Source organism: Myxine glutinosa, chromosome 5, assembly GCF_964187855.1.
Source record: "Myxine glutinosa chromosome 5, kmMyxGlut1.1, whole genome shotgun sequence".
Lineage (NCBI taxonomy): Eukaryota > Metazoa > Chordata > Myxini > Myxiniformes > Myxinidae > Myxine > Myxine glutinosa.
The window spans coordinates 176,195,111-176,222,135 of NC_136265.1; the positions used below are offsets into that span (position 1 = coordinate 176,195,111).

Sequence of the window (27,025 nt, forward strand, 5' to 3'; positions counted from 1 at the left end):
GAATATATCAGCCACCGCAAACCTAAATGTTCCAATAAAAAGATTTGAAAACACAGGAACAGAGACAAGGCGTACCATTCAGCGCCACGTCAATACACCGCCCATTATATTTTATTCATCGAATGACGCAGTTTAGCGTCGACATTTATTTAATTATTGAATCCTGACCACCAAATTTCGTTCGAATACGGCCACAATTTTTGAGATAGCCTGCTCACTCAAACAGGAATGAAGAATAACGTCCGTCCACCTTCGGTGACAGAGGTAATTATATTGAGAAACTAGAACGTCACTCAGTAGAGAGCATACATACCTCCACCTGGTGAACAGTTTACGTTTTGTATCTGAGTAGACCAGAAAATCACAATACAGAATCACATTTAATCAAAATCAATCACAGGAATCACCATTGGTCCAGTCTTTCATACCCTGATCTACCCCTCGTTTTTGGCCATATCACTCAATGGTGAATAATCACTTAAAAATTATACTACCTGGATCCGGATCTTCACCAAAATTGAATCAATTCTTCCTCGTCACACACACAACCTGTCCAACAAGTTTCGTCCAAATCCGTCCATAACCTTTTTAGATATCCTGCTATGTATCGTTTTTGGCCCTTTCTCCCAATGGTGAAGAATCACTTAAGATATTAAATAATTCTCATATCCGAATCCATATTCAGATCTTCACCAAAATCGAATCGAATCGTCCTTGTCATACACCCAAACGGTTCACCAAGTTTCGTCCAAATCCGTCCATAACTCTTTGAGATATCCTGCTATGTATCATTTTTGGCCCTTTCTCCCAATGGTGAAGAATCACTTAAGATATTAAATAATTGTCATATCCGAATCCATATTCAGATCTTCACCAAAATCGAATCGAATCGTCCTTGTCAGACACCCAAACGGTTCACCAAGTTTCGTCCAAATCCGTCCACAACTTTTTGAGATATCCTGCTATGTATCGTTTTTGGCCCTATCTCCCAATGTTGAAGAACCACTTTAAAATTCTACTAGCCGGATCCGAATCCGGATCTTCACCAAAATCGAATCATTTCGTCCTTGTCACAAACGCCACATCTCTACCAAATTTCGTCCGAATCCGTCAACACCTTTTTGAGATATCTTGTTCACAAACAGACAGACAAACGGACAGACAGGGGTGAAAACATAACCGCCATTCACCTTTTGTGGCGGAGGCAACTAGAACGGCACTCGGTAGAGCGCACACCTCCACCAGGCTAAACAGTTTACGTTTTGTATCACAGTGATTGGCCGGATCTGCATTCGGACCTGAACCAAAATCTAATCGGCTTGTTGTCTCCTGACAAACTCATCCACCAAGTTTCCTCCGAATCCGTCCACAACCTTTTGAGATATCCTGCTCACTGACAGTTCACCTTCGGTGGCGGAGGTAATTATAACAATACTAGCGGGGTCACCCGTGGGAATCCCACGGGCATGGATGTGTGTGACATTTCGACATATTGAGTTATATGCTGCACATTCATTTTTACAAAATGGTTACTGGCAAGTCATCAGATCCAGAAATGGTGTGAATTTAGTTATTTCACATAATATGTGACCCCTCACTCCTCTCCACCTGACACTCTCCTGTCTCCACCTGACACTCTCCTGTCTCCACCTGACACTCTCCTCTCTCCACCTAGCACTCCTCTCCTCTCCAAACCCTCACATCCCTCTCCTTTCCAATCCCTCACCTCTCCAATCCCTCACACTCCTCTCCTCTCCAATCCTTCACACGCCTCTCCAATCGCGCCTCACACTCCTCTCCAATCGCGCCTCACACTCCTCTCCAATCGCGCCTCACACTCCTCTCCAATCGTGCCTCACACTCCTCTCCAATCGTGCCTCACACTCCCCTCCAATCACTCCTCTCCAATCGTGCCTCACACTCCTCTCCAATCACGCCTCACACTCCTCTCCAATCGTGCCTCACACTCCTCTCCAATCGCGCCTCACACTCCTCTCCAATCGCGCCTCACTCGCCTCTCCAATCGGCTTTCCCCGTCTCGTTTCTCTCCTTTTTCTCCCGTCTCGTTCTTTTTCTTGCTCCAAATCGGCCCGTCGGAATCGGAAATCGGCCCGTCTCGCCCGTCGGAATCGGAAATCGGCCCGTCTTGCTTTTGTGCTTGTGCGTAAATAAATTGTGTTCATGACACCATTTCTGGTGTTGGGCTAGCGGCTTGGGTGCCGGCTTAGGATCCTGGGTTCGAATCTCGGTCGATCGCCGAATTAATGCCAGGGGGGTTGACTCAGCCTGTCATCCTTCCGAGGTCGGCTAATTGAGTACCAGTTCACTGGTAATTCCCTGTTTGTCGTTGAAGGCGGCAAAAAGGGTTGGCGTCAGGAAGGGCATCCGGCCGTAAAACATTGCTTCAAAAAGGGGACAAAAAAACAACAACTACCACGGTCCCCGAAAAGGCCAACCCCCGCTTTGCGGGGAAAAATGGCCTCTAAACGGTGGTTTTTACACCATTTCTGGATCTGATGACTTGCCAGTAACCATTTTGTAAAAATGAATGTGCAGCATCTAACTCAATATGTCGAAATGTCACACACATCCATGCCCGTGGGATTCCCACGGGTGACCCCGCAAGTTTGCATTGACGTTCGTCGATGGACTCGTTCGCCCGTCTCATTCGTTTTCTTGCTGCATCCTGTTCAAGTCTGCGTTCTTCATCGATCGTCTCATTCATTTTGGAAATAGAAGTTTCCACGCAGCGCATGAATTGTCACGATCCTCAAGAGGAATTTGTCTCGTAATCATCAATTGATAAATGGCAAGTAAATTATATTGTGGAAAATTAAAGATTTCAAATAAACCTATTTAAAGTGTATTCGCACATAACTAATTTTAAAAAACGAAGAAATATCTCTCGGTAATTTCCTGAAACATATTTTACTTCCGGCTAATAATGTTGAATTAAATAAAAACGAAGAAATATATGTCGGCATCATTGTTGACGTTTTTGTGACGACTGTCATCAAACGAAAAAGTAATATATCTTAACGGAAAAGCAAAAGCGAATTTTTAATATATATCGACACGTTGCCGTCGGTGTCATGTTGGGCGGTGTATGATACACCATGACGCGATTTTTAAAAATATATCTCTGCATTTTCCCGCGTGTGTGGAATGTTCTCAATTATTGCTGACACCGAGTCCAAAACCATCGATAAAAATGAAATCATATGGTGAGTTAGATTGGAGATAAAGGCGTGAGAGAGACTCAATGGCCTTGAAGTTACAGGCATTTGAGAATTCATTTCGTTCTATAAACGGCAACTTTCATCGGATTTTCTTCTCGTTTTTTTTCAACCGAGTCTAAAACTATGTTAGCGACTGTGAAAAATGAAATGATATATCGAATTTAAAATAGATATCGACACATTGCCGTCGGTGTCATGTTGGGCGGTGTATGATACACCATGACGCGATTTTAAAAAATATATCTCTGCATTTTCCCGCGTGTGTGGAATGTTTGTGGAAAATTAAAGATTTCAAATAAACCTATTTAAAGTGTATGCGCACATAACTAATAAAAAAAACGAAGAAATATCTCTCGGTAATTTCCTGAAACATATTTTACTTCCGGCTAATATGTTGAATGAAATAAAAACGAAGAAATATATGTCGGCATCATTGTTGACGTTTTTGTGACGACTATCATCAAACGAAATAGTAATATATCATAACGGAAAAGCAAAAGCGAATTTTTAATATATATCGACACATTGCCGGCGGTGTCATGTTGGGCGGTGTATGATACACCATGACGCGATTTTAAAAAATATATCTCTGCATTTTCCCGCGTGTGTGGATTGTTCTCAATTATTGCTGACACCGAGTCTAAAAGTAAAACCATCGATAAAAATGAAATCATATGGTGAGTTAGATTGGAGATAAAGGCGTGAGAGAGACTCAATGGCCTTGAAGTTACAGGCCTTTGAGAATTCATTTCGTTCTATAAACGGCAACTTTCATCGGATTTTCTTCCCGTTTTTTTTCAACCGAGTCTAAAACTATGTTAGCGACTGTGAAAAATGAAACGATTTATCGAATTTGATTTGAAATAAAACTGGGGGAGAGCAAGACACCACGGGCCTACAAAACAGGACTCAAAGCTATGCGAGTTAATAAAATGGTGGATATTTGTTTATAGCCACTCCCAGAATGGGTGGAGCTATGGGTGGAGCTACTCTGCAAACCGAGTAAGCCACACCCCGGACAGACACCCAACAGATAGACAGACAGACAGACAGAATCATCTACGGCTATTATAATATAGATGAGTTACAGCAGTAAATCCTAAATCACAACAGACTTCATTTCCTAAAATATGGTCCACAATGAAGCACAAACGGTGAACACAATTTGTAAGAAAATAATCGTCATGAAGCAGAAAATGTTGATTATAATCATAATATTTACCTCGAGGCGGTTCCTCGGGCGAGTGAGGCGTGCTTCGAGCTCTCCACGGCATCGAAGTGTGAGTGTTTTCCCATTCTTGTCTTTGTCAAATTTCCACTGGTTATTTTGCTGTGTACGTGTTATTGTGTGTTTCTGGTTGGTGTTGGTTTGTGGTTCGTGCAAACTTGTGTGTAGTTAATCGTTTTCTGAGTCGTACCTCGTGCGCGGCCTGGTAACTTGGGGCTTCCCTCCCCCCGTCGGTGTTTTGTCGATTTGGGTTCTTTCCTTCGCTGTATTGCTTGTTTCTTTTATTTTGTTTTCTCCCCCTCACCTCACCCCCCGAGACAAAGAATTCTATATTAATTCTTTCTCTCCTCCCGGACACGTGCTTGTTCGCTCTCCTCCTCGTCTCGGCTTGTGCCCCGCCCCCTGTATCTCGTTTTTCTTCCGCCTCTGCTCCTTTCTCAAATCCACGTTCTCGCTTGGAGACTTTTCCCAGATTGTTTTTCATGGTTTTCATGGTTCTGTTTGGATATTGTTGGAATATGTTTAAACCGCAGCCGTGGTGCTGACGCCACCCCCCCCCCCCCCCCCCCCCACGAATTTCCATGTTTTAAACGTTTCCCAGTGTGTACCATGGTCAGAATAGGTACACCGTATCCCTGTGTGTCGTAAAAGACGACTAAGAGGGTTGGCGTCAGGAAGGGCATCCGGCCATAAAAACATTGCCTCAAAAAGAGAACCATGACAATTACAACTACATATGGGCAGGGTGCAGCCCGAAGTGGAGATCGGTTTCTGAGGGTTGGGACATGGAATGTAGGGACAATGACAGGGAGATCAGGAGAAGTGGTGGAAGTATTGGTCAGAAGAAGAGTGGACATATGTTGTGTGCAAGAGACGAGATGGAAGGGAAGTGGTGTGAGAATGGTGAAGGGTAGGCAGGGACAGAAATACAAGTTTGTGTGGCTAGGGTGCCCGGAGGGCGTGAATGGTGTTGGTGTCCTGTTTTCTGAGGAGTTTGTAGACAGTGTGGTGAGTGTGACTAGAGTGAGTGATAGGTTGATGATGGTGAAAATGATGATTGGAAAGCTCTTGGTGAACGTCATCTCGGGATATGCTCCGCAGGTTGGTCGAAGCGATGAAGAGAAGGACAAGTTCTGGTGTGCGATAGAGAAGCTGATGGAAAACGTGAAAGATGAGGAAGTTGTTGTGGTGGGAGGAGACCTGAATGGACATGTGGGAAGGAGTATGGATGGTTTTGAGGTAGTTCATGGGGGTTACGGATATGGAGTGAGAAATGGAGAAGGTGAAAGGATTTTGGACTTTGCTGATGGAGCTGATTTGTTAATTTGTAATACTCAGTTCCAGAAAGAGGATAATAAGCTTGTTACATACACGTCAGGTGGGTCGACGACAACCGTTGATTACCTGATGGTGCGTAGGCGAGATAGGGGGCACCTCCGGGACACAAAGGTGATCCCGGGGGAGGAGGCTGTTTCACAGCACCACTTAGTTGTCTGCGACATAAGGGTGAAAGGTGCGAGGAGAGCTCGGCGGGTGAAGTACCAACCAAGAATGAAGGTGTGGAGGTTGAAAGAGGTGACAGTAAGGGAGGCATTAAAATAGAGGCTGAGTAAGGTAGACGATGATGTGGTTGAGCTTGAAAGTGGTTGGATGTCAATGAAAGCTAGTCTGTTGGGAGCCGTTGGTGAGGTATGTGGATGGACAAAAGGACCACCGAGGCACTCGGAAACATGGTGGTGGGATGATGAAGTTGGAAAGAGGATTGACGAGAAGAGGAAGAAGTTCAAGGAGTGGCAGAAGGCGAAGGGTACGGGAGCAGAAACAGCAGAGCAGGAAAGTTATAAGGCAGCCAGGAAGGCTGCAAAGAAAGGGGTAGCAAAGGCGCAGGAGGCATGTAGGAAAATGTTCGGAGAACGCTTGGATTCGGAAGAGGGTCAGAAAGCAGTATTCAGGATTGCAAAGCACATAGCGAAAGAGAGGTGTGATGTGATGGGGGTGAGTTGCTTGAAGGATGAAGTGGGACAAATCGTTGTCGACCCAGATGGAATTAAAGGAAGATGGAAAAGATATATGGAAATGCTGTTGAATACAGAGAATGAATGGGATGGCAACATAGAGAGTAACCCAGTTTTAGGACCGGCAGAGAAGATAACTGAGAAGGAAGTTGAGGAAGCGATAAAAGCAATGAAGAGTGGAAAAGCGGGAGGGCCGACGGGAGTTGTGGGAGATATGTTGAAGGTAGCAGGAAGTTGGGGTGTGAAGAGAATGACAGAGATCTGTAATCTGGTGGTGAAAGAAGGCCGCATTCCAGTGGCCTGGGAACTGAGTAACCTCGTCCCTCTATACAAGGGGAAAGGTGACCCCCTGGAGTGTGGCTCGTACCGAGCGATAAAGTTATTGGAGCATGGAATGAAGGTATTGGAAAGGGTGTTGGAGAGGAGGATAAGGAAGAAAGTGAAGATCGACGAAATGCAGTTTGGATTTATGCCAGGAAGAGGAACGACAGATGTGCTTTTCATTGTGAGGCAGTTGCAGGAGAAGTACATGGAGAAGAGGAAGAAGTTGTTTTTTGGGTTTGTTGATCTGGAGAAAGCATTCGATAGGGTTCCACGCAAAGTATTGACATGGGCATTGAGGAAGTTAGGAGTGGAGGAATGGTTGATCAGAGTAGTGATGGCAATGTACAAAAGAGCGCGCACAGCTGTAAGGACGAAGGACGGGAACAGTGGTGAGTTTGAGGTGAAGGTGGGAGTGCATCAGGGGTCGCTACTAAGTCCACTACTATTTGTAGCTGTGATGGAGGTGCTGGCTCAGAACGTAAAGGAGGGTTTACCGTGGGAGTTGTTGTATGCAGATGATCTGGTGTTGATTGCGGAAAGTATGGATGGACTGAAGGAAAAGATGAACAAGTGGAAGGAATGTATGGAGACAAAAGGTCTGAAGGTGAATATCGGAAAGACGAAGGTGATGGCAAGTGGTAAAGCATGTGGTGAGGTGGAAAGAACTGGGAAGTGGCCGTGTGCTGTGTGCAGGAAGGGTGTCGGAGTGAACTCCATTCAATGTACAATGTGCGCTGAGTGGGTTCATCAAAAATGTAGTGGTCTGAGAGGGTCATTTACCAGTGTGGCAGCTACATTCAAATGCAAGGTGTGCACAGAGGGAGCTGCAGATGGAGGAAATGTTGAGTTGGATCTTGGAGACGGCGTGAAGCTGGAAGGTGTGAAAACATTTTGCTACCTCGGAGACATGCTGAATGGAGAAGGTGGATCAGACTCGGCAACGGTTGCTTGAGTGAGATGTGCATGGAAGAAGTTTCGGGAATTGAGTGGCGTGCTGATGAGGAGGGGAGTGTCGTTGAAGCTGAAGGGAAAGGTGTATGCTGCATGTGTGAGAAGTGTTATGATTTATGGGAGCGAGACATGGGTAATGAACGTAGAGCAGCAACGAAGGCTGGAAAGGGTGGAAATGCGAATGGTTCGATGGATGTGCGGAGTATCGTTGAGAGAGAGGAAGACAAATGATGAATTGTGAAAGATGATGGGAATATTGCCTGTGATTGATGCTGTGAAGAGGAATAGGTTGAGATGGTTTGGTCATGTGTTGAGGAAGGATGAAAGTGACTGGTTGAGAAGAGTGATGGAAATTAATGTAGAAGGAAGTAGAGGACGGGGAAGACCGAGAAAGACTTGGCTAAAGATGGTGGAAGAAGAAATGCGGGCAAGGGGGTTAACAAGGAGAGATGCAGAAAATAGGGCAAAATGGAGAAGATTGTCATGGGGACCGCAAGGCTAACCCCCGCTCTAGCAGGGAAAATGGCCTTAAAATGCATGTTGTTGTTGTTGTAGTATATTTACATGGTTTATTGAACTATGTCCAACGATTGTACATCATAATACTGTTGAGAGGAAGTAATATTTTCAGCAACCGAGTTACACACTCCTTCATATTCACATCCAGGTTCATGAAAAACACAACATGAGCTAGAATATAAATGGCAGGAAACTATAGTCTCCTTACTACAACTATGGTGGTATTTCATGAAACTTTGTCATTTACCAAAATCAAATAAAAGTTTGTTTTTAATTTTAAGTTTCATGGAGAAACACACAGAATACATGAAGTACTGTAAAAGGAAACCAATGTAGTCCATGGGAATTGAGCCTGGATTGTGTGACGTGGAATTATTGCTCAAACCACAAATACTGTATGTTCCACAGCCTTGGGATAATTAAAAGGCAAACAATTACTGATACGTATACTCAGGTGGAACATAGTCAGGTTCTCAGGTGCCATATAATCAGGAAGTCAGGTGGTGTATACTCAGGTGGTGTATAGTCAGGTGGTGTATAGTCAGGTGGTCAGGTGGCATATAGTAAGGAGATCAGGTGACGTATAGTAAGGAGGTCAGGTGGCGTATAGTAAGGAGATCAGGTGACGTATAGTAAGGCGGTCAGGTGGTGTATAGTCAGGTGGTCAGGTGGCGTAGAGTAAGGAGATCAGGTGACGTATAGTAAGGAGGTCAGGTGGTGTATAGTGAGGAAGTCAGGTGGCATATAGTGACGGTCAGGTCGCGTATAATGAGGAAGTCAGGTGGCGTATAGTAAGGAGGTCAGGTGGTGTATAGTAAGGAAGTCAGGTGGCATACAGTGACGAAGTCAGGTCGCGTATAGTGAGGACGTCAGGTCGCGTATAGTGACGAAGTCAGGTGGCGTATATTGAGGAAGTCAGGTCGTGTATAGTGAGGAGGTCAGGTGGCGTATAGTAAGGAGGTCATGTGGGGCATAGTGAGGAAGTCAGGTGGCATATAGTGACGAAGTCAGGTGGCCTATAGTGAGGAAGTCACGTCGCATATAGTGAGGAAGTCAGGTGGCGTATAGTAATGAGGTCAGGTGGTGTATAGTGAGGAAGTCAGGTGGCATACTGTATAGTGACGAAGTCAGGTGGCGTAGAGTGAGGAAGTCAGGTCGCGTATAGTGAGGAAGTCAGGTCGCATATAGTGAGGAAGTCAGGTCGCATATAGTGAGGAAGTCAGGTCGCATATAGTGAGGAAGTCAGGTGGCATATCGTGACGAAGTCAGGTGGTGTTCAGTCAGGTGGCATATAGTAAGGTCAGGTGGTATATAGTAAGGAGTTCAGGTGGCATATAGTAAGGAGTTCAGGTGGCATATAGTAAGGAGGTTAGGTGGCATATAGTGAAGATGTCAGGTCGCGTATAGTCAGTAAGCCAGGTGGTGTTTAGTCAGTTAGTCAAGTGGCATGTAGTCATGAAGTCAAACTTGGTGTCAGTTAAGAAATCAGATGGTACAGTCCCATGGTATAGGTGGGAATTCAGATGGTGTCAGTTGTGAAGTCAGACCTGGTGTCAGTCAGGAAGTCAGATGGTACAGTCAAGAAGTGATGTGGTGTCAGTCAGGAAGCTTGGTTGTCCACCTGAGATGGTTTAATTCATCTGAAAGGCTTTCCCTAATCTTGTCTGTGCTATTAAAGTTTAAAAGAGAGTCCAGGATGTCGATGGTTCCCTCCAAAGGCATGTTAAAGGAGGATTCTCGTTGAAAGGGAGGTGATGGCGTGCTGCTGTCCTGCACAAGGAAACGGATACATCATGAGCAAACTCCGGATGTAAAGGAACGGAGACGCAAGTTGGCCATTCGGGCTATTACAGACTTGGCAATTAATATGGAATTTTTTTTTTCTTGACTTGGGTTTACTTTCTTAACTCAGTATATCAATCTGGTGAGTTTCTTTTACGCTTCGGTGATTTCTTTGTTAAAAGAACCATGTCACTGATTGTCTGTCGCAGCAAGAAGTCAATAACAGGATTATATCACAGGTGGCGTGACAAAATGTACGGACAGGGACATTTGACGATTGGCTTCACAATCGGGTATATAAGGGTTGTTGCGTTCTGTATTAGTGGAAATCAACTGCTGCACATCTACAAAATTTATTGCCGCTTCCTTTGGAGATGGTCCGTCAACTGGACAATGCTGTTTGTCATTTAGTGGTGACTTTACGAAATTCTGGCATGAAACAGCGTGCTATTGCTCGGCAGTATGGCATCACTCAAGGTCAGGTGTCAAAGATCCTGAAACGAAATGCTCAGAGGGGTGTCCCTACTCCAATACTGAGGTCAGGACGTCCCCGCAGAACCACAAGGAGGGATGATCGACAGCTGCACCGGTTAGTCCGCAATGGCCGTACCAAGTCAGCTAATCGGCTTAGGGCTGAGTGGCAGCAACTGACAAATGTGCCTGTATCCAGAAGGCTAGTCAACCAACGACTGGTTCAAGCAAGCTATCGTGCCAGGCGTCCCCTGAGAAAGCCACGTCTGACCAGACAACACCACCAGCGCCGATTGCAGTGGGCCAGAGAGCACCGTCAATGGCAGCCAGGACCCTGGAATCACGTGATCTTCGGTGACAAGACTAGATTTCTGGTCTATCGTCAATATGGCCGCGTCCGAGTGCGCAGATAAGTGCATGAAGCCTACAACGAAGATTGTATAGTGCCAAGAGTCCAAGCTGGAGGTGGTGGGGTGACGGTTTGGGCTGCTTTTCATGCAGGGGGCAAAAGTGACCTGGTTTTTCTGAATGGAAACCTGAACCAGTTCAAGCACAGGGCCATTCTGGAAGAAACATTGCTTCCATTTGTTCGTGCAGCCTTTCGAGGAAACTTTGTCTTCCAAGATGACAATGCACGGCCTCATCGTGCTCGCATGATCCAACACTTTCTTGCTGACCGTGGTGTAGAGCATATGGAGTGGCCTGCCATGTCCCCAGATATGAATCCGATAGAGAACTTGTGGGCAGAATTAACGTGTCAAATCGACAACTTGGACCAGCAGCCTGCCTCTGTGCGTGAATTGCAGCAGGCTATTGGAACTGCATGGCAAGCGATTCCTGTCCAAACCTTGGCAAATCTCGTGAACAGCATGCCTCAACGTGTACGTGCTCTCCTGAATGCTCGTGGGGGATACACGAAGTACTGAACTGTAATTTTACTGTCCGTAATCCCAGTCGTAATTTAACTTTTGTTTTTGTTAAAAAAAAATTTTGGCTAATGTGCAAAATAGAGATACTTCTGGAAAACGCACAGAAGTTTAACACAGTACTGTCCGTGAATTGAGTTCGATATCAGTTTACATCACTTTCAAGGATCAATTTATTTGCTTCGAAATGTCAAATGTGGTTTTTGTTTCTTTTAAAGGTCACATTAACAAAATCTAGAATAATTTCAACATAATTCCAATGAACTTTTGGTTCTAAGTCATCTTGAAAAGTAAGTTCACCCCCACAAAAAAAATATTCCATATTAAATGCCAAGTCTGTATTTCTGTATGTCCATTTACACTCCATCTGCCAATTTACATCCATGTACTAAACACATCATCATTATATAATCATGTTTACAAACATCCTGTAGGATCCTTAACTTCCACAATCAAAATATCGACTGACAATCCGACTCCCGCTCACCACAGCGGCCCTCCAACAAAACACCAACAAAACTGTGCTTATCTTTAGGGTTGCATTCAAGCCAATAAGCTGGAGGCAGGTTCACTTTCTACTATTGGCTTTTGCGAAATAAGACAATTTTGGGTATTCTCACAAGTATCGAAAAATGCCTGGTGTTGGCTTCGAGGTTAGGGTGCCGGCTTGGGATCCTAGGATCCTGGGTTCGAATCCCGGTCGATCGCTGAATTAACACCAGGGGGGTTGACTCAGCCTGTCATCCTTCCGAGGTCGGCAAATTGAGTACCAGCTTGCTGGGATGAATGATCCCGGTGTGTACCCCGGTTTAGAATAGGTACACCGTATTCCTGCGCATTGAAGAGGCGACCAAGGGTTGGCGTCAGGAAGGGCATCCGGCCATAAAAACATTGCCTCAAACAGGGAACCATGATTGTCATGGGGCCCGCAAGGCTAACCCCCGCTCCAGCGGGGAAAATGGCCTTAAAACGATCATTCATTCATTCATTCATTCACAAGTATCGAAAAAGATCAATAAGTGCCAGCGTTGGTGACATCTCGCGAGATCTTGGAGACGGCGGCAGGGATTTTCGAAGCTCCACACGGTCTCCACGTTTTTCGAAGTTAAGTCTGTTCACAATTGTATTTTGTCGAAACTGTATTTATCTTTCGGTGTGTGAAGTTATTGTGTGCAACTTTGGTTGTTTCTCGGTGTTTATCTTTCATAAATTGATCGTCTGTTTGCCGTGTCGCGAGCAAGGCCTTGTACAGTGTGCACTGTACAACCTTGAGGCTTTGTTTTTCTCTCAGTGGTCCGTCGTTTGTGATCCAATAACTTTCGTTCTCTGTATTCCCAGACTTTTCACCCATAGCCTACTTCCTTGTGTAAATCTCAACTCAAAAAAAAAAAAAAAAAAAAAATTTCCTTCTCTGTTCTCATTCGTTTATTCATTCTTATTCGTTCGTTCGTTCTTCGACCACGTGTTTCTCCCCCATTTCCCCAGATAGTTTTCACTCATTAACCTTCAATGTTTACACTTTCCCCTGAAGTTATGTATTCCGTCATATTTTATAACACCTTTTTCTTCTTCTTCTTTAAAAGGCTGCTTTCGACTTGCTCACCAAATCAATTCATCCCCAAAAAAATATCCATCTCCTATAGTGCCTTTTTTCTACATTCCCTAAACTCTCCTGCACTCCATCCTCCATCCAGCGTCCTTAAACGTATTTTTAACTCGAAGGTCACAAGAAACTCATTTTGCAATAAATGTTCGTTTCCCATAAATCGTACACTTTCAAAAATCCAATCTCACCCCTCCCCTCCAAATCTTCCCCATAACCCCTCCCCTCCAAATCTTCCCCATCACCCCTCCCCTCCAAATCTTCCCCATCACCCATCCCTTTCAAATCTCCCCCCTTGCCCCCTCCCTCCTAAACTACCCCCTCACCCCTCCCCGCCAAGACGCCCCCTCGCCCCTCCCCTCCTAGACTCCTGCCTCACCCCTCCCCTCCAAATCTCCCCCATATCCCATCCCTTTCAAATCCCTCCCCTTGTCCCTTCCCTCCCAAACTCCCCCCTCACCCCTCCCCTTCAAATCTCCCCACCCTCATTGCTTCTCAATTTCCCCCCTCTCACTCCCCCTCCTCAAAGCGTCCTCCCCGCTTCTTCCCCCTTCAAACTCTCACCTCCATCTCCCCCAACCTTCTGCCTCGCTCTTCCCCCTCCTCAAATAACACCTCATTGTGGCTCACCCAATCACCATCAAACCTTTTGTCCGCCCCATCCTTCCCTTTCTCCGAGCTATTCTGAAATCTCTGACACACCTTCAACAGCTCTCCCTACCTCTTCCACCTCTTCCACATCTTACCCTACCCCTCCTCCCCCCTGTTCTGTATCTGATGCTCCCCCTTCCTCTTCATTAACGGTATGGACCTCAAACATCCGGGGCCTTCGTTCAAACTTAACTGATCTCTCCATACAGGTTGCTTCTGTCAAACCAGACGTGATCTGCTTAACAGAAACTTTCCTCCTTTATGATGTCTCTGATTCCATAGTATCTCTCCCGGGCTACTCCCTCCTCCGGTTTGATAGACCTGAGCCTCGTCCTGGAGGCGGGGTTGCTATCTTTATCAAAAACTCTCTTCCTCACTCGCCCTGCACTGCACTCTCTCCACCTCACCCCCAGGAATACCTCTGGCTACGGCTTCCCCTTCGCTCCCACCTCTTGTTCATATGTGTGTTGTACCGTCCACCAAACAGCGATGACTCCATCTACATCTCGCTGTCTGATGATATGGACCAACTTCTATCTACTCATCCCAACTCTCTCTTCCTCATATGTGGTGATTTCAACTGTCATCATGCCAGTTGGCTGGGTGTGGGTACCTCTCTCACCAGCCATGGCTCCTCAGCAAAGGACTTCTGCGACTCACTGGGACTGACACAATCTGTCAATTTCCCGACCCGGATCTCAGTCAACGGAACATCTTCTCTTCTGGACTTGGTTATGACTAACTTCCCTGAAAATGTCTGCTGCTCTTCTTCTGCTCCGATCGGATCATCTGATCATGTCCTTGTTAAAGTGGACATCTCTCTGACCATCCTCAGGGAGCCTGCTCAGCGTCGACGAGTCTGGCATTTCACTCAGGCCAACTGGCACGGTCTTCAAGCAGCCATCAATCATCTGGACTGGTCTCCCATCTCTACCACCTCTGACATCAACTCATCCTGGGAATTCTTCCAAAGTAAATTGCTCTCTCTCATGCACAGATTTATCCCATCTCGTCTTCAGTTGTCATACCCTTCCTCCCGTCCATGGTACACGGAATCTTGTGGTGAGGCTGTTGCCCAGAAACAACTTGCCTTCGTCTCCTGGAAAGCAAATCCAACGGAAGGAAATCTCATTTCCTTTCACAAAGCCCGAAACAAGTGTGTGTCCACCCTCAGGAGAGCCAGGAAACAATATCTCTCCGTTCTCAAGACCGAACTCTCTTATCTGTCTCCCTCTTCCAAATCCTGGTGGCGTCTGGTCAAATCCGTTTCTGGTGTTTGTTCCCCCTCCATCCCCTCCCTTACCTCAAACGGCTACACAGCTGACTCCGCACGTGAAAAAGCTGAATGCCTCAACTCTGTGTTTGCCTCTAAATCTTGTGTCCCAAACCCATCCCTCTCTGTACCCACCATACCCAGTCGTACCCTGCTGCTTCTGGACTCCGTGTCCTTTCCTCCTGACAAGGTGGAAAAGTTTCTGTCAACCCTCGACTCTGATTCTGCAACTGGACCCGACGGCATCAGCCCACGGGTCCTAAAATCCTGCTCTGCTGCTCTATCTCACCCTCTCTCTGTTCTCTTCACCCTCTCTTTTGCTCAAGGTCAACTGCCATCTGCTTGGAAATCAGCCAACATCACCGCTTTGCACAAAAAAGGTGCAAAAACAGATCCTAGCAACTACAGACCAATCAGCCTTCTCCCAATTATCAGCAAAGTCATGGAATCCATCATTGCTTCTGATATGAAATCTTTCCTCTTCTCCAATGGCTTGATCTCTGATCATCAATTTGGTTTCAGACCAGGTCACTCTACTCTGGACATGCTGCTTCTGCTGTCTCAACAATGGATGGAGGTCCTCAATGCCAAACAGGAAATTAGAGCTGTCTCCCTCGACATATCACGTGCCTTCGACACGGTCTGGCACCCCGCTCTGCTCACCAAACTCTCCTCCTTTGGTATCCATGGAAATCTCCACGCATGGCTGGCGGACTTCCTCTCTAGTCGTCGTCAACGTGTGGCCCTGAATGGGTTTCTCTCATCTCCTCTTCCTGTTCAGGCTGGAGTTCCCCAAGGCAGTGTTCTGGGCCCCGTGCTTTTTCTGGTCTTCATCAATGATCTCTCTGACTCTCTCGAAAATCCTCTCTATCTCTTTGCTGATGACTCCACTCTCTGCCGCTCCATTCCTCTTCCCTCAGATCGGCAGTCTGCTGCCTCCTCGCTCTCTGAAGACCTGGACAAAATCACAGACTGGTCAAACAAGTGGAACATGTCTTTCAATCCTGACAAATCTCACACTCTTACTATGTCTCTCCGAAAAGATCGACTGGACAACCCTCCCATCTACTTTCTCAACAATCCTCTCCAAGAAGTTCTGTCGCTCAAGATTTTGGGTCTCACTATCTGCCATGATCTTTCTTGGGAAAACCACATTTCCAAGCTGGCCTCCAAAGCCAGTCGCCGACTGGGCATCCTCCGTCGTGCGAAGTCCTTCCTCGGCACACCTGAGCTCCTCACCACATACAAGGCTTTCATCCGCAGCTCAATGGAATACTGTTCTCCCCTATGGGCCAGTGCTCCTGCCTCACACCTAGCTCGGCTTCACGCTGTTGAAACCAAAGCTTTCAGAATTATTGGAATCTCCCGCGATGAAGCTATCTCTGAAGGCCTTTCACTCACTCACCGCAGGCAGGTAGGTGGTCTTTCTGTCTTCTACCGACTCCTCTCCGGCCTTGCACCCCCAGCTCTCTCTGTGCTCTGTCCCCCAAATATTCCTACAGGTCGCACAAGATCTGCCAGCAACCCTCTGATGGTTAAACTGCCGAAATCTCGGCTCTCCGCTCACCTTCACTCTTTCATTCCTCTTTTCTCCCGCCTCTGGAACAAACTCCCTCACTCCCTTCAATCCCACTCCTCCCTCCAGGTCTTTAAAACAGCTGTTCACCACCATCTCTTATCTTCCCCCATCCAAAACCTTGATCTTTTCTACCCCCGCTAATTCACCCCAGATCCACCTTGTTTGAAATTCCAACTTCTTTCCTGGAAGTCCTGGCAGTGTCCATATGTTTTATACCTCTCCCACTGCCCCCTTCCCACGCCCCCCCCCCCCCAAAGCCCTCACCCTCTCTCAGATCTCTCGATGTCTCCATGTCTCTCGGTCCCTGCTCTCAAATGTTGTGTTTGTGTCCTTCCCCCTCTCTCCCCATCTTGTCTACCGCTCCCTATGTTATGTTTTATGTGTCGGTTTGTCTTTCTGTGTGATTAATGTTCGCTCTTTCACGAGCCTCGATCTTGTATACAAAAAAAAAAAAAAAAAAAAAAAAAAAAAAAAAAATTACCTTTTTGCACACAGTTTTTTGAAGGTGAGTCACAGTGGCTTTGTGCATCGCAGACGTGTCGAGAAGCCTGGCTCTCGGCTGGAACCTGTGCAAAGCCGTTTGTTGTACGGGTCCGTACCAGGAACCATCCAAGCTGTGGCTTTTTGCTGCAGAAGTTCCATCAAAACCAATTTCATTCAGTCGTAACAAGCTGACAATTGGTAAAGAGACGTCTGAAGGTGTCCGCGGATTCCCTTCTGGTTCTTGTGATACCAACTTCCCGTTCCCTCCAGAACTCGTGGATGTCCTCTCGGAAGAGCCGGATTCTGACCCGGTTTCTATTGTTTCAGGATCAGTATGAAAAATGAAGTCAGAACCATTTTCATGTATCTCTGAAAATTGCTGATCCGACGGTGAAGCACTTAACACGGTTTTGTTGCCGTTTTCTAATGCGCAAGAGGTACGAGGAACTCTCACAGAGAGCGACTCAAAAGAGCCGCTGAAGTCATCACTGTATTCGTCCTCTTCTTCCTCACTACTTGCGTCATCTAAGGTACATTTTCCAGCCATTTTTATATGTTTCAATGAAGGAATATTTGACTCGGATTGAGCAGCACTCGGACTATACTTGGAATGGACGCTCTCATCTTTCACTGAGAGTTCTGACAGCCTCCGAATCAAAGGCGCAGACCTCTCCGGAACACTCGATCGGTCCTTCAATTCAGTCTCTTGGAAATTACTGGAAATAATCTCCAACCATGGTCCGGGGATGGTTTGCACAGATTTGTCAATACCAGCCAGGCACGTTAAACCACCGGGCAAATGTGTACCAGCATGCAATTCCCCACCAAGTCTTTCTTCACACATATCTTTCATCACGACTTGCACACCCTTGTCAGAAAATAATATTTTATCACTCATCGACTTTTGGATCATTTCTTTGCCTTCAAGACTATTCGTTTGCCGTGTTCTTTTCGAGCACTTTCCCTCCACATTGCAGGGTCCCATGCTCTGCGTACACTGAGCCAAAGCATTCGTGGTGTGCTGCAACCTCAGTCTGAAGGTGTGCGTTAGTCCGTAATTCAACGGCTCTTTTCTCCTCGCAAAGCGGTTTCTCCTGGGATGACTTCCAGTGAAGTTTTGCTTTAATTTCTTTCTCCTCACCAACTGCCGTTGCCCCAAATGCTCTTCTGATGGCGCAGAGGACCGCAGGCGTCTGCTCGACCCGTTGGTGCAATTCCGCTGCTCGTCGACTGAATGTTGTTGCCGTAACTCGTTTGGCTGAGAGTTTTCCAGCGAGTGCTTTTCCGCACAAGGTTCTCTGTGCCTCGGATCAAGGCGATATTTCAAATCAGTGGTGGCGTGTTCATGCTCCACGTGCAATTCTACGTCACTCAGTTGTTCCTCGGCATTGCTGTTATAATATAATGGTGGAGGGTAGATGACGTGTCCAACGTCATAATCCTGAGCGGCATCAAAACCACGTTCCTGTTCAACCCTACAGTCGTGCGCCAATTGTTGGACAGAACACAGACCTTCAGTATCATGGTTTGCGATTGTTTTAGTGCCTGCAGAAATGGCATGCGCACACGTGGCCACCATTGCTCTGCGATCATCCACCAATGGAAGATCTCGTTTTGAAGTCTCGCTCTCCGCTTTGTCAGGCGTCTCCTGTTCTATACGTTTGCCGTTTCCTACTAAACCAGAATTTGACGTCAGAATTTTCTCGACGCTTGGCGCCGACGATGATCGGGTCGTAGACCAACCACCAAGACCGAAGAGCCGGTAGCCTATGGTCAACGTGCCGATCGTCTCACCCATCGGATTACGTAAACCGTACGTTCCTCTCTCTCCGTGCCCCCACGGTTCGGCCGAGCTCTCCTGGTCGACGTCCGTCTGCAACATGGCCAGAGCTCCAGTCAATGTCACAGAGGTGCTTCCCAGCATTCTGGAAGCCTCTGGTCCTGGGTAACAATCGATGAGCATCACACGAATGGGCGAAGTGACCAGGCGGGCACCCAGAGCAGCAGCATCGAAACTGAACAGGCAAGATTTCCCACTGTTGAAGACCAAGGAAGCACGAACCTCCCTCGTGAGATCCTGAGGAACACGTCCAGATGAAGCAATGTCACTTTCACAGCAAATGTCATCACCCTCCTTCTTCTGACGTCCCCTGTTCATTCTCCACCGTACTTCACTGTTATCGTTCGTTTTTATTCTCCTTTCTCTCTTTCCATCTTGTTTTTCCTCACCACCCCGTTTTATACCCACCTGCTCATCACATAAACGATCCCCGCTGTTGTGCGGAATCCCTTTCGCCACATCATCGTCTTCCCTTCTCTTCTCCTCGCTCATTTGCACGTCGCCCTTTCTTTTCCCCGGATGCAAGATCATCGCGGGGAAATCCATAAAGCGTAAGACGAGGGCAGGACTCCGACACGTCTCAGTTACCTGGTTTAGCCGCACTGAGTCCACCAAAAGCTCCAGCGAGAACAGCTGCGCGGTCGCCATGTCAACGGCCGCACGGCACCGAAATGCCTTCCCGTCAGCGCAGCGCAATCTCCACACTCGGAAAACTTTGCCTTCATGTCTAAACACCTTAAACGTTGCTGTTATACGTGCACTTTCACGAATCGCTAAGAAAAAAAGGCAATAAAAAACAAAAACTGGGGCAATTGTGGTAAACCACAGCCGAGCTACCTAAAACATTTCAATACACCACGATATTTGAAAGCTGAATAATCGACACCAATTATTAATAAATTTTGAAAGTGATTCTAAAATTGACTCCAAATGAGTTAATAGATATTTCTAACAGCAATGCGATGTGTCTGTTTGTCTGTGAGTAGGATATATCAAAGGGTTGTGGAAGCGTGACGCGAAAACGAGGCGGATGAGTTGGTCATCGGCGACAAAAACAAGCCGATTATAAAATACTTTAGTTCAGATTCGAATCCAGATCGGACCTGTAAGTGAGAGACAAAACGTAAACGGTTCAACCTGGCGGAGGTACACGCTCTACCGATGCTGTTCTAGTTCTTGTTTTTATAAATGTGCTTGCAGTAAGATGTGCAGGTACCGTGTCGAAATTTTCTTGCTAGTTTTTAACTTTTGTTCACTGTGAATTCACCAATTGAACGAAGCAAATGGCCCGCGCAAAGAGTTTAGACGAAACACGTCTTTGTCTCAACACACAAGATGCAAATGTATTCAGATTCCAAACTCGGCGGGAAAGAGGACAAAGTCGAACGTCATGTTATCCTGCCCCCTGCTGGTGGGTATCAGCATTGATAAGACTAGGGCATGCCCGTACGTGGGTGCCCGTTCCTTGCCAAAAAAAAAAAAAACGCTACCCGTACGCTCTACCCCGCCCGTACGCCCGTACGCCCGTAAACAAAAAAAACAACGCTCTTCGCTTCCGCCCTTCGCTCTGACTGAATTGGGAGAAATAATGCGCATAAGAAATCGAGAAATTATTATTTTCTCCGGAAGAAATCGAATTACGAACCGTAATGGCGCACGCGCTCGGCTCGGCTCGCTCTCACATCGGCCACGCCTACGCAACAAAGCGTTCTGTGATTGGCTGCCGGAAGTGAAGTCTTCACTGTCCGGAAGGTCGCAAATCGCAGTTACGATGAATCGCAAATTAGTTTTAATTAGTTTTAAAACATAGTTTAACGGCAACATAGTTTTCCAACGTGAAATAAATGAATACGCTCTCAAATGTGCCGTCCGAGGCAGAGTCTGTTCGCCACGTTCGGCACACGTGATAGCTCGCTGCTCTCTGATTGGTTGAATCGTTTTTTGGACATAGCTCGGTAACTACTTCTCCGATTAATATGAAACCTTGAAAAGGCACATCCTCGGGTCCCCAGCAATATACCTGGCAAGTTTAAAGTATATCGGACCGGTAGTTGTCGAGAAACAGCGGTCACAGACAAACATACATACATACATACATACAAACATACAAACATACAAACATACACACAGAGAATACTGGAATTATAGATAGATGGCAAACATTGTGGTGGCCTGCCCCCTGCTGGTGGGTATCAGCATTGATAAGATGGCAAGCATTGTGGTAGCCTGCCCCCTGCTGGTGGGTATCAGCATTGATAAGATGGCAAGCATTGTGGTAGCCTGCCCCCTGCTGGTGGGTATCAGCATTGATAAGATGGCAAGCATTTTGGTGGCCTGCCCCGTGTTGGTGGGTATCAGCATTGATAAGATGGCAAACATTGTGGTAGCCTGCCCCCTGCTGGTGGGTATCAGCATTGATAAGATGGCAAACTGTGGTAGCCTGCCCCGTGTTGGTGGCATTGATATGATGGCAAACATTGTGGTGGCCTGCCCCCTGCTGGTGGGTATCAGCATTGATAAGATGGCAAACTGTGGTAGCCTGCCCCGTGTTGGTGGGTATCAGCATTGATAAGATGGCAAACATTGTGGTGGCCTGCCCCGTGTTGGTGGGTATCAGCATTGATAAGATGGCAAACTGTGGTAGCCTGCCCCGTGTTGGTGGGTATCAGCATTGATAAGACTAGGGCATGCCCGTACTATATATATATCTAAAGGTATATACCCCCCCCTCTATTTACATGCAATGGTTTGGTCCAAAGCTAACGGCTTGCGAGTACGGTGACAATCCCCCCCCCCCTCTATTTACATGAAATGGTTTGGTCCAAAGCTAACGGCGAGCGGAGTTTGGTAAAGAAATCGCCACAGCGTGCACAAATGCGCAGGAAAGCGAAAGAATCGCAAATTAGTTTTAATTAGTTTTAAAACATAGTTTAACGGCAACATAGCGGCAACATAGTTTGCCAACGTGAAATAAATGAATACGCTCTCAAATGTGCCAAAAAAAAAAAAACGCTACCCGTACGCTCTACCCCGCCCGTACGCCCGTAAACAAAAAAAACAACGCTCTTCGCTTCCGCCCTTCGCTCTGACTGAATTGGGAGAAATAATGCGCATAAGAAATCGAGAAATTATTATTTTCTCCGGAAGAAATCGAATTACGTACCGTAATGGCGCACGCGCTGGGCTCGGCTCGCTGCTCGCTCTCACATCGGCCACGCCTACGCAATAACGCGTTCTGTGATTGGATGCCGGAAGTGCAGTCCTCACTGTCCGGAAGTTCGCAAATCGCAGTTACGATGAATCGCAAATTAGTTTTAATTAGTTTTATAATTAGTTTTAAAACATAGTTTAACGGCAACATAGTTTGCCGATGGGAAATAAATGAATACGCTCTCAAATGTGCCATCCGAGGCAGAGTGTGTTCGCCACGTTCGGCACACGTGATAGCTCGCTGCTCTCTGATTGGTTGAATCGTTTTTTGGACATAGCTCGGTAACTACTTCTGCGATTAATTTAAAACCTTGAAAAGGCACATCCTCGGGTCCCCAGCAATATACCTGGCAAGTTTCAAGTATATCGGACCGGTAGTTGTCGAGAAACAGCGGTCACAGACATACAAACAAACAAACAAACAAACATACACACAGAGATTACTGGAATTATAGATAGATGGCAAACATTGTGGTGGCCTGCCCCCTGCTGGTGGGTATCAGCATTGATAAGATGGCAAACTGTGGTAGCCTGCCCCGTGTTGGTGGGTATCAGCATTGATAAGATGGCAAACATTGTGGTGGCCTGCCCCCTGCTGGTGGGTATCAGCATTGATAAGATGGCAAACTGTGGTAGCCTGCCCCGTGTTGGTGGGTATCAGCATTGATAAGATGGCAAACATTGTGGTGGCCTGCCCCGTGTTGGTGGGTATCAGCATTGATAAGATGGCAAACTGTGGTAGCCTGCCCCGTGTTGGTGGGTATCAGCATTGATAAGATGGCAAACATTGTGGTGGCCTGCCCCCTGCTGGTGGGTATCAGCATTGATAAGATGGCAAACTGTGGTAGCCTGCCCCGTGTTGGTGGGTATCAGCGTTGATAAGATGGCAAACTGTGGTAGCCTGCCCCGTGTTGGTGGGTATCAGCATTGATAATATGGCAAACATTGTGGTAGCCTGCCCCGTGTTGGTGGGTATCAGCATTGATAATATGGCAAACATTGTGGTGGCCTGCCCCCTGCTGGTGGGTATCAGCATTGATAATATGGCAAACATTGTGGTGGCCTGCCCCCTGCTGGTGGCTATCAGCATTGATAATATGTCAAACATTGTGGTGGCCTGCCCCCTGCTGGTGGGTATCAGCATTGATAATATGGCAAACATTATGGTGGCCTGCCCCCTGTTGGTGGGTATCACCATTGATAAGATGGCAAACATTGTGGTGGCCTGCCCCCTGCTGGTGGGTATCAGCATTTATAAGATGGCAAACATTGTGGTGGCCTGCCCCCTGCTGGTGGGTATCAGCATTGATAAGTTGGCAAACTGTGGTGGCCTGCCCCCTGCTGGTGGGTATCGCAATTGACAAGATGGCAAACATTGTCGTAGCCTGCCCCCTGCTGGTGGGTATCAGCATTGATAAGATGGCAAACATTGTGGTGGCCTGCCCCCTGCTGGTGGGTATCAGCATTGATAAGATGGCAAACATTGTGGTGGTCTGCCCCCTGTTGGTGGGTATCAGCATTGATAAGATGGCAAACATTGTGGTGGCCTGCCCCCTGCTGGTGGGTATCAGCATTGATAAGATGCCAACGTTGTGGTAGCCTGCCCCCTGTTGGTGGGTATCAGCATTGATAAGATGGCAAACATTGTGGTGGCCTGCCTGTTGGTGGTGGGTATCAGCATTGATAAGATGGCAAACATTGTGGTGGCCTGCCCCCTGCTAGTGGGTATCAGCATTGATAAGATGGCAAAAATTGTGGTGGCCTGCCTGTTGGTGGTGGGTATCAGCATTTTTTTAAATTTTTTTTTTGTATACAGAGTCGAGGCTCGTGAAAGAGCGAACATTTATCAAAGAAACAAGTCAAACAAACAAGCAAACAAAGTATATAAAAAGGGGAGCGGTCGACAAGATGGGGAGAGAAGGGGAGGAAGCACACAAACACAACATTTGAGAGCAAGGACATCGGGAGATGTGTGGGAGGGAGAGGGCCTGGGGGGAGGCAGGATAGGTATAAAACGCAAGGACACCAAGGACTTCCAGGAAAGAAGACAAAAGTCACCTCAAAAAAGTGGATTTGGGGTGAAATTAGCGGGGGTAGAAAAGATCAAGGTTTTGGATTGGGGAAGATAAGAGATGGTGGTGAACATCCGTTTTAAAGACCTGGAGGGAGGAGTGGGATTGAAGAGAGTGAGGGAGTTTGTTCCAGACGCGGGAGAAAAGAGGAATTGAAGGACTGAAGGTGAGCAGAGAGTCTTGATTTTGGCAGTTTAACCATAAGAGGGTTGCAGGCAGATCTTGTGCGACCTGTAGGAATATTTGGGGGACAGAGCACAGAGAGAGCTGGGGGAGCAAGGCCGGAGAGGAGTCGGTAGCAGACGGAAAGACCACCAACCTGCCTGCGGTGAGTGAGTGAGAGGCCCTTGGAGTTAGCTTCATCGCGGGAGATTCCAATGATTCTGAACGCTTTGGTTTCAACAGCGTGAAGACGAGCTAGGTGTGGGGCAGGAGCACCAGCCCAGAGGGGAGAGCAGTATTCCACTGAGCTGCGGATGAAAGCCTTGTATGTGGTGAGGAGCTCAGGTGTGCCAAGGAAGGACTTCGCACGACGGAGGATGCCCAGTCGGCGACTGGCTTTGGAGGCCAGCTTGGAAATGTGGTCCTCCCAGGAAAGATCATGGCAGACAGTGAGACCCAAAAGCTTGAGTGACAGAACGTCTTGGAGAGGATTATTCAGAAAGTAGATGGGAGGGTTGTCCAGTCGGTCTTTTCGGAGAGACATCGTAAGAGTGTGAGTGGGATTGATAAGATGGCAAACATTGTGGTGGCCTGTCCCCTGCTGGTGGGTATCAGCATTGATAAGATGGCAAACATTGTGGTGGCCTGCCTGTTGGTGGTGGGTATCAGCATTGATAAGATGGCAAACATTGTGGTGGCCTGCCCCCTGCTGGTGGGTATCAGCATTGATATGATGGCAACCATTGTAGTGGCCTGCCCCCTGCTTGTGGCTATCAACATTGATATGATGGCAAACATTGTGGTGGCCTGCCCCCTGTTGGTGGGTATCAGCATTGATAAGATGGCAAACGTTGTGGTAGCCTGCCCCCTGTTGGTGGGTATCAGCATTGATAAGATGGCAAACATTGTGGTGGCCTGCCCCCTGTTGGTGGGTGTCAGCATTGATAAGATGGCAAACGTTGTGGTGATCGCCTGCCCCCTGCTGGTGGGTATCAGCATTGATAAGAGGGCAAACATTGTGGTGGCCTGCCCCCTGCTGGTGGGTATCAGCATTGATAAGATGGCAAACATTGTGGTAGACTGTCCCCTGCTGGTGGGTATCAGCATTGATAAGATGGCAAACATTGTGGTAGACTGTCCCCTGCTGGTGGGTATCAGCATTGATAAGATGGCAAACTGTGGTGGCCTGCCCCCTGCTGGTGGGTATCAGTATTGATATGATGGCAAACATTGTGGTAGACTGCCCCCTGTTGGTGGGTATCAGTATTGATATGATGGCAAACATTGTGGTGGCCTGCCCCCTGCTGGTGGGTATCAGCATTGATATGATGGCAAACGTTGTGGTGGCCTGACCCTGCTGGTGGGTATCAGCATTGATATGATGGCAAACGTTGTAGTGGCCTGCCCCCTGCTGGTGGGTATCAGCATTGATAAGATGGCAAACATTGTGGTCGACTGCCCCCTGCTGGTGGGTATCAGCATTGATAAGAGGGCAAACATTGTGGTGGCCTGCCCCCTGCTGGTGGGTATCATCATTGATAAGATGGCAAACATTGTGGTAGCCTGCCCCCTGCTGGTGGGTATCAGCATTGATAAGATGGCAAACATTGTGGTGGCCTGCCTGTTGGTGGTGGGTATCAGCATTGATAAGACTAGGGCATTGCCCGTACATGGGTGCCCGTTCCTTGCCAAAAAAAAAAAAAAACGCTACCCGTACGCTCTACCCCGCCCGTACGCCCGTAAACAAAAAAAACAACGCTCTTCGCTTCCGCCCTTCGCTCTGACTGAATTGGGAGAAATAATGCGCATAAGAAATCGAATTACGTACCGTAATGGCGGTCAGCTCGTAACGCGCTCAGCTCCGCTCGTCTCACATCGGCCACGCCTACGCAACAAAGCGTTCTGTGATTGGCTGCCGGAAGTGAAGTCTTCACTGTCCGGAAGTTCGCAAATCGCAGTTACGATGAATCGTTTTAATTTAATCACAGTTTGAATTCGTTTTAAAACATAGTTTAACGGCAACATAGTTTTCCAACGTGAAATAAATGAATACGCTGTCAAATGTGCCGTCCGAGGCAGAGTCTGATCGCCACGTTCGGCACACGTGATAGCTCGCTGCTCTCTGATTGGTTGAAGCGTTTTTTGGACATAGCTCGGTAAGTACTTCTCCGATTAATTTAAAACCTTGAAAAGGCACATCCTCGGGTCCCCAGCAATATACCTGGCAAGTTTCAAGTATATCGGACCCGTGGTTGTCGAGAAACAGCGGTCACAGACACACAGACACACAGACACACAGACACACAGACACACAGACACACAGAGATTGCTGGAATTATAGATAGATGGCAAACATTGTGGTGGCCTGCCCCCTGCTGGTGGGTATCAGCATTGATATGATGGCAACCATTGTGGTGGCCTGCCCCCTGCTGGTGGCTATCAGCATTGATATGATGGCAACTATTGTGGTGGCCTGCCCCCTGCTGGTGGCTATCAGCATTGATAAGATGGCAAACATTGTGGTAGACTGTCCCCTGCTGGTGGGTATCAGCATTGATAAGACTAGGGCATGCCCGTACTATATCTATATCTAAAATTATATCCCCCCCTCTATTTACATGAAATGGTTTGGTTCATGAAATGTTTTGGTCAATTCGCAACGCCAAAGCGAACGGCGAACGCTTTACATGAAATGGT

General features: G+C 47.2%; 1 protein-coding gene across 1 annotated transcript; it reads right to left on the reverse strand.

The window, feature by feature from the left end:
• Positions 1 to 8,312: 8,312 nt before the first annotated feature.
• On the reverse strand, positions 8,313 to 19,546 carry MAP10 (microtubule associated protein 10). The gene is made up of 2 exons (XM_068100134.2): positions 17,043 to 19,546; positions 8,313 to 10,046 (listed from the first exon to the last, which is right to left on the reverse strand). The coding sequence occupies exons 1-2, from the start codon at positions 19,530 to 19,532 to the stop codon at positions 9,873 to 9,875; spliced, it is 2,664 nt and encodes an 887-aa protein (XP_067956235.2). The 5' UTR covers positions 19,533 to 19,546; the 3' UTR covers positions 8,313 to 9,872.
• Between the last annotated feature and the right edge of the window lie 7,479 nt (positions 19,547 to 27,025).

What these genes read in the sequence shown, in the direction of transcription:
- MAP10 (XM_068100134.2), bottom strand. Translation starts at nt 19,532, where the DNA reads ATGGCGACCGCGCAGCTGTTCTCGCTGGAGCTTTTGGTGGACTCAGTG. An exon ending in AAAAAACTGTGTGCAAAAAG is followed by an intron (nt 10,047 to 17,042) that starts GTAATTTTTTTT and finishes TTCCTTGTGCAG; the next exon opens with GACAGCAGCACGCCATCACC.